General features: G+C 41.6%; 1 protein-coding gene and 1 pseudogene across 2 annotated transcripts in view; both read right to left on the bottom strand.

Moving 5' to 3' along the window:
• Positions 1 to 12,102, bottom strand: part of NTN4 (netrin 4) — a 112,247-nt gene that overhangs the window by 63,477 nt on the left and 36,668 nt on the right. For both annotated transcript variants that reach the window (XM_032346734.1, XM_032346735.1), the window contains exon 3: positions 10,186 to 10,464. In XM_032346734.1, the coding sequence (XP_032202625.1) occupies positions 10,186 to 10,464 (279 nt within the window). The remainder of the gene's footprint in view (positions 1 to 10,185; positions 10,465 to 12,102) is intronic.
• Positions 5,657 to 10,148, bottom strand: LOC116592397 (annotated as a pseudogene).

Genomic DNA, 12,102 nt, shown 5'->3' with positions numbered 1-12,102 from the left:
ATGGACTGAGGTAGCCAGGTACCCTGGGTGGCACAATTTGGAGCACAAGTCTCTTCACTACTCCTACTCCAGGATAATCCCAGAGTTAAATTCCCTTTTCTTTACATATAAGAATTGGATTAAATTGCAAATAAGAATTACAAGATAAATATGTTACAACTACAATCTTTAGCTCCCTTTCAACATTCTTTGCTATGGAATTACTATGGTTCCACCTTCTCTTTAATTTTAATGCTTACCTGGGCCTTATTTGGGAAACAAAGAAACCTCTGCCCTTCAGGAATTCTGAGAGCGACTGAGCCAGCTAAATTGCATGCCTGGTAGGGGTGCCCTTTAGAGATGCAAAACTAAGAGGCAAAAGACACCTGATCAGTTTACTTTTACAAACTTCATAATTGTTCATATTATATATAAAACATTTAATAGTGGAACCAATGTAATCATTTCTCCATCTCTAGTCTGTGAGCTCTCTTTATTTATTTATTTATTTATTTATTTATTTATTTATTTATTTTTTTATTTCCAGCATAACAGTATTCATTATTTTTGCACCACACCCCGTGCTCCATGCAATCCGTGCCCTCTATAATACCCACCACCTGGTACCCCAACCTCCCACCCCCCCGTCCCTTCAAAACCCTCAGATTGTTTTTCAGAGTCCATAGTCTCTCATGGTTCACCTCCCCTTCCAATTTCCCCCAACTCCCTTCTCCACTCTAAGTCCCCATGTCCTCCATGCTATTTGTTATGCTCCACAAATAAGTGAAACCATATGATAATTGACTCTCTCTGCTTGACTTATTTCACTCAGCATAATCTCTTCCAGTCCCGTCCATTCTGTGAGCTCTCTTAAAGCTAAAAATATATTTTAGTTTTTGAAAAATTTTTCTCTGCTTTTTTATTTCTATCTGAAGAGCTAAAAAGATATCAGAATTCCATATGTCTAAAAAAGTCTTATGAGTTAATAACTACTATATTCCTCCCATCTCCCCACACATGTACTATTTCATTCCTCTAAGATATTTGCATTGCTAAGATATAATACAACTGTAGTTTCAATTATAGCTTTAAGGTTTTGAATGCCAAAATTAACAGAACTTGTTTTCCTCACTATTTGAAATAGCTGTGAATTTCCTCTCTCTTGTGGAATGATTATGACATTGTGTGTGCATATATGTGTATTTTAACCTTATGTGTCTGGTGACTAAAAATTCTTGTAAGAAGGAATAAAGACTTAAGTTACAGTTAATCTTCTACTGAATTGTAATTGTTTTAGGACAAACTGAAGTACATTTCCAGCTCTTACAAATTTGGCAAGATACAAATGAAATACCACAGAGATAGGAGTCCTGGGGTTGTGAACCAGAAGTGAGATATCTATCTGTAACCTCAGCTTTTCTCTTTCCATGTAGCTTAACCACCCCCCACCTCCCCACCATTATATTAGCTGTGAAACTGCACGAGGAGGCCCTGCGGACCCAGGGATGTCCCAGCTATCTGTGGGATGGATCTGAAAATGCTACACTGAAAAGGAAATATTCATAAGGAAAAATTTTCAAAGTGGGATATGCCTTGAATATTTGAAGGGCACTTTATAGCAAGAAAAATGTCAAATTTACATTGTTTCTTCCCAAATTTATGCTAGCAACTATAACTTGTTAAAGCAACTCATTTTTGTATCTTTTCAATGCTCTAATTTTGACCTAAATATAGAGGCTTCCCTTTCTGAAAAAGCATGTTCATGAAAAGTTGAGTGAGCAAATATGGTATTTTGGAGAACCAACTTTACCTTTCTACTAGCTTATGTTTCACTTATAGAAATGTCCGCTCTGACACCAATAATTTGGCTTTAGTTGTTTCATTTAATCTTCCTGTGAAATAGTCAAAGGCCTGCAAATTAAAAAAATGTAAACATTCTGGGGGAAACTTTGAAAAGAACCTCATACGTGATTCTTCCATGAGTGCTAAAATTGTTTTGTAATACCTCTGGTTCTGAAGTCTTCTGGCTTCCTGATCATCAAATGAAAAGAATACTCAGGCAACTTTTGCCATCAAGAGAAGGTATATCTTACTGTCTCAAGAGAAAATAAGGCTAGATCCATCGGGCAGTTTTATAGTCAAAACACTGACAATTTCAGCCATGAACATATTTTACTGACTTGCCCTTCTACTAGAAAACACAAGGTAGTAAATGAAGTATCAACATTCTGTACACCTTCTACGGCATCTGTAGTTACTCATTGCCAAGGGACTAATGGCAAAGCTATAACGTAGTAACACACAGGAACATTGAAATGAGAAAGTCAAGACCTTGAAATGGATTGAGGATAATCTCACACTAACTGTATCAAATTGGCAAGTTTAATAGTTTGTTAATATTGGGAATAAAACTCTGTGTACCATTTTGCTGAGAGGATTCCCTTTTCCTTCAGATCCTGATGTGACAAATGAAATAATTGGGATCGCTGCTTCCTTTATTGTTTTTAAACCCTTGTTCTTTTCCTTAATATCCCGAAGAGTCAAGGGCTGTCTAATTATTACTTTTGGTTTATTTCACAGCACAGTAAAAAAAATTTTTTTAGAGAAGATGAAAACTGTGGTCTTAAATCTGTTCTGACTGTATAAAACTTGATATATGAGATGTGCAAACATAAATATATGATTAAATGTATTCAGGTTCAGACGAGAAAAACTTTTGTAATGAAACTATATGAATAGTTCTAAAGTTTGCCTTGCACAGCTAGGTAGCTAAGTAAGATTTTCCTTAAAACCTTACTTTCTGGTTCTACATATGGTTTCAATATTTACTCTTAGATTTACAATATGCCAGTTAAAATACTGATGCTTTTTTATAATTTTATAATGAGTTTCTGATTAGAAAAGAAAAATCTACCGTAAGAAGTATAGTACAAGGCATCTAAACAATTTTTCACCCTCTTCTAAGGCTTCCATGTTGTCCAATGGGTGATATGTTAGTAAAACAATGAAACATTCTATGTTCCCTTTTATTGCCATCCATCAATCCAACAACTGCGAAATCACCAGCTGATAGGAAAAAGAGAACTACATCAGTCCTCTCTAGCTGCAAAAAGAAAAAGCTTTAAGAACTTCTTTTCACATAACGTCTGGGATCCCAGCAGGCTGGAGTCAAAGTACGGTGTTCCTTGTTACAAAAGCTCTAGCTTTATGAACATGTCAAACAGCACATAAGCTACAATTTATTTTTGTTGTTATTGGCGGAAGAAGTGTATGTGGGAGAAGTAACAGAAGTGGCTGAGGTAATGTAATAGAGTGACAGCAACATCAGTAGCGGCTTCTAAATATCAGGCACTAGCTATCATAATTCTAATCCTCACAATAACTAAGAAGGTGGATCTTATTTACTTGGGAAACTGAGGTTTGGTGAGCCTGAATAACTTAGCAACTGCCATGGTGAGTCAAATCCAGACCTGACTCCAAACTAGGTAGGAGCTTAATCATTGCACTGGTCTGCCTTCCAGTAAAATGAACTGATGAGGAAAAACTGAACTGGTAAAGAATAAATGGAACGTACTGGGAAGAAGGGGAAGCAGGAAGAAGACACAGGAGGAGTGTTTTAAGATAAATGAGGCTGCCAACTTGTACCCCACCTTGTGCCTTTTTCTGCTCCCCTCTCCTGCAGAAAGAAAGTGACCCTACAATCTTAGCATGAGAAACAGACTAAGTATCATTTCTATTAACTTAATTGTCTATCATCAGCCATTAAAAATTCTAGCCGATAGGGGCGTCTGGGTGGCTCAGTGGTTTAAAGCCTCTGCCTTCGGCTCAGGTCATGATCCCAGGGTCCTGGGATCAAGCCCGGTATCAGGCTCTCTGCTTAGCGGGGAGCCTGCTTCCTCCTCTCTCTCCCTGCCTACTTGTGATCTCTGTCTGTCACATAAATAAATAAAATCTTTAAAAAAAAAAATTCTAGCCCACAAAGTCAGACCTTATTAATTACAATTAATTACTCATCCTGAAAACAATATTAGCTGCAGATGAATTGGCAAGGTCTATAAAGCAGCAGAGCTCAAACTTTAGCAAGCTTTGAAATCACCTAGGCCCTATCTCCAGAGTTTCTGATTCAGAAGGTCTGGGGTAGGACCTGAGAGTTGGCAATTCTTACAAGTTCCCAGGGAACGCTGGTGCTGCTGGTTCAGGACCACGCTGAGAATGACTAGTGCAAAGAAAAGCTGTGCTAACCACAGATTTATACGTACATACCTATGACAAGCTGACTAGTAAAAGAATAGGATTTCTCAAGAGGCTACCTTCCATTGCGCAAGCACAATTTTTGAATTCAGTTATTTACAACAGCATCTGTAAAATGAATAGTGTTCATACAAATGTAGGACAATTGACCTTATGGCCATGTTATTAATTAGGCAAAAGACTATGCTTTTAATGTGCAATTTGCTCACCTAAGCATTTGTAGAAGTAAGAATATCACATTTAGAAGAGGCAAGCATACCTGTATGTAATACCAGCCCTTCATAAGCCAGGAAAAAAATACATAAAAATAAAATGCACTTAGGGATGGAAACATCTGAAACCAGAACTATTTCCATTTCTGATAATAAACCTCTGCTGGCCTTATGGTGCTTATGGCTTAAAAAACAAACATTTTAATAGAGTAGAGACAAGAATATTCATAGAACTGGATTCCTGGAAGCCAACATACCCTTAGCCTGTTTCTTATCCCTTACCCTGCCCTGGCTCTGAGTTTGACTTAGTCTTGCCTGGTTTTGGCACATGTTGTAGTTATAATACTAGGAATGATATGACCACTGCTGCTGGAATCAATATGAAAATTGGGGAACAGGATGTCACAAAACTAGTATTATTTTAAAAGGCAGTTGCTTCCAGTTTCAGAGTGACCTGAAATTAGTAAAGAAGTATGATTCCTATCCCATCGGGTCTTCTAGGATAGAGACTTCTCATTCCCACATCCTTCAAAACAAAACAAACAAATAAACAAAAAACACCCAACTCTAAATAATCCCCTTTACTTGGTTATCAGGATCCTTTCTATAGGCTAACATTTTTCTTTTGGGGGGCAGGGAGTGGGGCCCTACAATAACTTTATTATAACAGAGAACCCAGGCTGTAATAAGTCTACATGATTAGAGCAGATGGTAGTTATCTTTCCAAAGGGTGATGCCTGAGCCCAGCTGGCGCACACTAAGGTTAAAGCCAAGGTCCAGAATACCCTGTTTCCTGCTATTACCCTGCATTGCCCAGCTCATGATGTGAGATGAGAGACTACACAGCCACACTGAAGGGAAGGATGAGGTCCCACCAGGCAGAGGCAACAGCCCAACAGAAGAAAATTTTAAAATCACCAAAAAGGCTGCTGAAATAAGGTGCAGTTGCCCACCCTTGCTATTCTCTGTTGAGAAAGATGAGCTTATGGGATGAATAGCAAATTATGTCCCTTATTCTTCAAATGAATAAATCCTGAGAAGATGGGGTTGATGGCCAGTCAACCAGTAGAACAGGATGAAAATCTGAGCTAGTTACAGATCTTCGTGTCTCAGGGAAAGGGCAGCAGGGATAAGAGAGAAGAGAGGAGCATTAAAATGCCTGGAAGCATTAAAAAGGAGAAACTTTAAAAAAAAAAAAAAAAGGAGAAACTTCTTTCTTTTTTTTCCTTTAACAAGACAGGAAATAGTATCTTTTATTTTCCTTGTTGCAGTGGCAGCAGACCTTGGTTTTCATAAAACATGATCTCCGTTCATATGGTCTGTTGATAAGATTGCTCAGTCATGGGGAGGCCAGGCTGACCACTAATGTTAAGACTAGGTCTTCTCACAAAGCCTCTAACAAGCGTTGAATCTCATGCTGAGTCCACAGAGGTACATTCAACACCATAAAGTGCTCCAGTTAAAGCTTCTGTGATATTGCAATGATATGATTAATGGCTTTTTTAAAAAGGCTATGGCTTTCCTGTACATGTTAACTATTTCAGAAAAGTTGTGGATAAAAAGATGGGGGAGAGTCTGGTTTCAAGCCACACAGTTCTAGACACCAGCTACAGATGCCTCTGCCCTGTTTAACTACATGTTCTTTTCTGAGAAACACATTCAGTTACTGTGGTTGAAAGAAATGATCCACTCTTCACCTCCAACCTTCCTTATCCTGTGAATCTCACATGTGCAAAGGCTGAAGGCAGGACCGTTTTGTCTCTGTTCCCTCTCATTAGGGAAATCACTTGGTGACCCGGTGAATGTCATGAACAAGGTAGCCCAGTTGTCCAAGATGACCCTTGCCACAGGGATACAGTTGACCTCTGTCGTTTAGATGGAGAACTCCTTGGTCAGCTGCTCCACCTGTTCAGGCTTTAGCCCTCTGAAACAAAACAGGCTAATCTGGTTGGGGATGTGCTGTCCATGGTTGGGAGAAGCCCTCCCTCTTGAGGTTGGAGACCAGCTGAATCTGCAAACTAATGATGCAGTTGGCCATGACTTGCACTTCCTGCAACTATTGTTTTGGAAAATCTGGGCTGGTCAGAATGGTCAAGGCAACCTGAGCTCTATTGAGAGGAGGGCTGGAATTTACAGGGGAACATCAAGGTCTTCATTTGTGACTCCACCCCTCTGACCTCAACATCTTTGCAGAGCCCAGTGAAGTCTCCCACATGCTTACCATAGAGCCCATGTTCTTGGTATGGGATTAGCAGAGACAAACATTAATGCCCTCTTCAGCAATGTGGTGCACAACCCAGGCTCCCTTGTTATCATCACTACTGGCAAAACCTTGGTAGGCCATGTCAAAGAACTAGAGAGATTCTTCTTTCTCTGCTATTGCTGTTGCCTTCTATTGCTCAGGATGAGGGTCCACTCCCATGGGATTGTGGGCAGGAGTGTGCAGAAGAACTCTTTGCTCTGGTGTTTTTGAAATATCCTCCCTAGTGCCTGTGAAGTTAAAGCTACAAGTCTTGGGGTCATAGTATTGATAACCTTGCAGCTGCGTGCCAGTGTGTCTGATGGTTTGGGCAGAAGGACATCTTGGCTGAACTTAAAAAATCTTTGCAGAAGCCTAGCTCTGATCCCTAAGGCCTCAGTTCCAGAAATGGTCTGCACAGTGACATACTGGCCGATTTTCAACACTTTGCTGTTCTCACCCAGGGTTAGTTTTATAGGTGCCTTGCAAAATTCAGCCAGTCCTGCAAGAGGCAGATTTTCTTTGTTCAGATATTTTGCAGCAAACTAGGCCTCTGCCTTCCAGACACCAGGAGGACGTAGGCTTTTCATGATACTGGTAGGCACCACCTACCAGATTCTTCTTTTTACTGCCGGTATCTCTCTCATAGGCTTTTGTGATTCCCAGGATTCCCTCCAAATGGGCTCACCAGGAGCTGACTCTTGCAGAGGGCATCTGGTGAGGTTGGTGTGGAAGGTGGCAGTGATTTTGGATAGAACACTGCTGGAATGCACAAGGTCATGGTGGAAGCAAGAGGTTCGGTGGGTAGTGGCAGAATGGAGTGGAGGGCCAGCGGCGCAGACATGGAGGCTCAGGCTCATAGGCTGAGCTTTCTTGTTGGCAGAAGACTGTGTGGAGTCGTTATATTTTAAGACTTTTGCAGAAGTTTCTGTTAACTCTGTATGTGTCCCTTTTAGAATTCAGCAGAATTAGAATTATTATTTTCTTTTTTAAATAAGAAAGCCATTTTTTTTTTAATTTCTAAAACTCTAGCATATATTTCTAGGGGGTGCTGATGGTCACTCACCATACCTGTACCAAGTTGTCTGCATAGCTACCAAACCGTCTGGCCATCACTAGAGCAGGGCAGGTGCACTGGGGAGGCCCTGACTTCCTGCTGGTGCTGATAATTTCTTGTTTCAGTTCATCTACAATTATCTTGCCCTTCAAGTCCCAGATCTTGATGCTGTGGCCTATGGCAGCCCAGAGCCAGTAGTAGTGGGGGCTGAATCACAGGGCATTGACGATGTCCCTGCCATCTAGCATATGAAGGTACTTGCTTTTGTGGAGGTCCCACATTATGGCCTGGCCAGTCGTGCCTCCAGAAGCACAGAGGAATCCATCTAGCTAGTCACAGCCCGTGTGGCCCAAGTGGTTGGTCCTCAGCTTACAGTTTTCCACATTTTATACCCTGACCGGCTTGTGGCTTATGAACAAAAGAAATTTATTTCTCACAGTTCTGGAGAATGGAAGTCCAAGATCAGGGTGCCAGCAGGGTCTGTTTCTTGTAAAGACCCTCTTCTGGGTGACAGCCTGCTCATTGTGTCCTCACATAGCTGAAAGAGAGCTAGCTAGCTCTCTGGTCTCTTAAGGCCACAAATCCCATTCATTAGGTCTCTACTTTCATGACCTAACTACCTCCCAAAGGCCCCACCTCCACATCCCATCACACTGTGATGAGGTTTTCTTTTATTTTCTTTTCTTTTTTTTTTTTTTTAAGATTTTTTATTTCTTTATTTGACAGACAAAGATCACAAGTACGCAGAGAGGCAGGCAGAAAGAGAGGGGGAAGCAGGCTCCCTGCCGAGCAGAGAGCCCGATGTGGGGCTCGATCCCAGGACCCTGGGATCATGACCCGAGCCAAAGGCAGAGGCTTTAACCCACTGAGCCACCCAGGTGCCCCTCTGATGAGGTTTTCGACATACGAATTTTAGAGGGACACAAACGCCCAGCCCATTACAGCCATGCCCTCCTTTCACTCATTCACTGAAATACAATGGCAGAGATGTACTGGCATTCTACCTCACACCATCTTTCTAGTTTACAGTCTAGGAGATTGGCACATCTCTAGAATATCTGAGTTATTTTCTTTGTGAGTAATACCTGAACCCCCCTAACTTAGGTATTACCAATTATTCCATCCTTTATTTGAAGCAATGTTAGCTCAAAGATCCATCAGTGTCTGCAAACTAGTAGGAGTTTTCCGGGCGAGTACTGCTTTTTCTCCAACTCGGAAGCCCCAGCTTCGTTTCTAGAGTCAAGAGCATTGTTTTTGTTTTTGAAACTCTGGTCACTACCCTACTCATTTTCATTACCGCAGTGCTGTCCTACACCCCAGGGACTTAGCCCGGCAAATACCAACTTTTCTGTGGGTTCACTGGTTCATGGTCCCTTATGGCCCTGTCCTCTATTAGGGCTGGGCAAAAGAAGACAAATGTGTTAGTCTCCTCTCTAGAAAATGAAGTAAGGATACTTTGAGGTCTTAAATTTTTATTTAATTTTTTTGTCTTGATCAGAAGTATCAGAGAAAAATAAAAAATTTTAAAATTGGAGTGCTCTCTTCCTCGCCTTCTCTTCGCCCAATACCCAGCCCTGGCTCTGGGTGCATCCCAACAAGGCACTTGCTGTCTGAGCCACTTTGTGTGTGTGTGTATATGTGTGTGTGTGTATGTGTGTGTGTATGTGTGTGTGTGTTTTGGAAGAAAGTAATGTGAGGACAATCACATCATTTTTCATTTTCATCATTTTTCTATTCCTCATTTTTCTATTCCTGTGTTGCTATCATTCAATCAGACACCTACCAAACCCCCAACTCTGGCTCAGGTAACACACTGTCCTGAGGAGACATAGGTCACGCAGTCCTGGTCTTCGGGAGTTTGTGATCTCCCAGGAGATGCAGTCAAGTGAAAGTTCAGAGGAAAACACAAGGGGATGTGTGACTGTAGAGGAAAGGGGGTTTAACTCTGGCTTAGGGTGACAGGGGGTCAGGTCACTCTTCACAGAGGAGAATTATTATTCATTCTATTGGCCAGACAGCAAAAGATACCAGGCATTAAACTGAGGTTCTTGTTTTTTCCACTTTAAAGTCAACTCAACAATAGTCCCCATTTACTGTCAAAGCTACTCCTGTGTGATAATGCCACAAATATGATTATGCCAACCTCTCCTGCTGCTCACCTTACACTTCATATCTGAAGGTCATGGTACTAAAAATTGGCATGGATGTATTCCAAGGAATCTGGTTATCATGCTTGACTATTTATAATTCTAAAATTGAAGAGTTAAAAAACGAGTTAATTGGCATTTTATAGGATGGGTATGGGGTCGGAAGAGTGAATCAGCAGAGGGAGAAGCAGAAGCACTGTGTGAGCCAAGACCAACTCTGAGGAAACTTAGATTACCACTGCCCAAAGCTGAGGGTAACCCATGGTTTGTTTTTCATAGGGGAGGAATTGTTTCACATACCACGTGGAATGCTCCTGGGGCCTTGACCGGTCTGAAGCCGTCAACAGGTACGCACTGATCAGCATGGCCGTTGCAGAAGCAGCTGCCCTTGACAATGAAATCATAGATTGCGTAATGTGTAAAATGTTGAGGCTTTGCGGTCAGGTCATTCCTCTGACAGGGGCAAGACTGCCGTTTCAGCAGCTGCACGCGGAGGTTGGTGATCTTCAGCTGCTCCTGCACTTTGGCACTGTAAGGGTTCTCTGCATCGTATGGCGGTGACAAAGCTCGGAAAATAACCTGTAAAGAAGAAAAATATTACCATGAGTATATAGGGCTGTGTGCAAACCCCAAATCATTTGCCTCATACAATTTTGATGTGACTTATACCTTCTGTCATCTGCAAGTGATAAGATAGGCAGCCTTTTGACCTTGATCACACAGGTGTGCTGTCTGTTTGGATGCAGGATAAGTATGAAATAAGTAGCCAGCTGGGACCTGACTCTTGAGATGAAGGCAGCCATGCAGAGACTGGGAAGAGCATTTTGGGCAGAAGGAACACAAGTTTCAAGGCCTGGAAGCTGAATCAAGTCTGTTTTTTGTTTGTTTGTTTGTTTTTTGTTTTGGGGTTTTTTTAAAGATTTTATTTTTATTTATATGACAGAGAGAGCAAGTGCATAAGCAGGGGGAGCGGCAGAGGGAGAGGGAGAAGCAGATTCCCCACTGAGAAGGGAACCCAGGACTCGATCCCAGGACCCCGGGATCATGACCGGAGCTGAAGGCAGACGCTTAACCGACTGAGCCACCCAGGTGCCCTCAAGCCTGGCTTATTAAAGGAAGAACAACAAAGCCGGTGCGACTGAGGTCCAGGAAACAAGGGGACAGTTTTCAGAGCAGAGGATGGAGCCAGGACAAGACAGATCATGAACAGAGAGCCCTTCAAGGCCATGGTAGTTATTCTAGCTGTAGTGGGAAGCCACTGGAAAGTCATACACAGACAAGTGATGTGATCTGATTTGCATTTTTTAAAAAGACAATTCTCGTTCCTGTGAGGAGAATGGATTATAAAGCGTGACGAATAGAAGCAGGAGGACCAGTTAGGAAGTGATTGCAAAATCAAGATCCAGACACTTCTATTTCCAGATAAAATGCAACCCTTTCGAAGACTAATCAGTTATTAATTGGGGTCATGGTTGCTACAAATACTTTGGGGTTCCCCTCTTCTGGATCTGCCTTCCACGCTTGTGGCACGTTCTTGGAATATTCTTACTAGCAGTAAATATACAGTCCTTTCAGAGTGGATTTGATTTCTGAAATCAGTTAAACATCCCTTAAATCCACATATAGAGAGTAAAATGGCTGATCAAGTTAGTTAAGAGTACTTTTTTTTTTTTAAGATTTTATTTATTTATTTGACAGACAGAGATCACAAGTAGACAGAGAGGCAGGCAGAGAGAGAGAGAGAGAGAGAGGAAAGCAAGGCTCCCTGCTGAGCAGAGAGCCCAGTGTGGGATTTGATCCCAGCACCCTGGGATCATGACCCAAGCCAAAGGCAGAGGTTTTAGCCCACTGAGCCACCCAGTTAAGAATAAGTGCCCCAGTTAAGAATACTTTGGTTAAATGCAAAGTAGAAGTAATAAAACAGTTTTTATTGTGTATGTTAGAGATAGACTCGAAAGGCAATTTAAAACTTGAGTTCTGAGGAGGAAACCAGAGGGAGGAAGATTCAGAAGGGACAGGCTTTGGGCATGTGTGTGTATCTATACATTATATGGGAGTAATAAAAGGAGCCCTGGGGTGGAGTGGTACAAACTTCTCTAAGGGTCTGTTAACTTTGGGGGAATAGAGGCTGGTGGAAGAGGAAATCATTGCTAGTGGAAACCAATGAATATAAAAAAGGAATTCCAAACAATCTCATGACATAAACCAGTATTATAA

The sequence above is a fragment of the Mustela erminea genome, chromosome 6 (assembly GCF_009829155.1).
Source record: "Mustela erminea isolate mMusErm1 chromosome 6, mMusErm1.Pri, whole genome shotgun sequence".
Classification (NCBI taxonomy): Eukaryota; Metazoa; Chordata; class Mammalia; order Carnivora; family Mustelidae; genus Mustela; species Mustela erminea.
The sequence above is the reverse complement of the archived record's forward strand: the minus strand, read 5'-3'. Positions and strand labels throughout refer to the sequence as shown.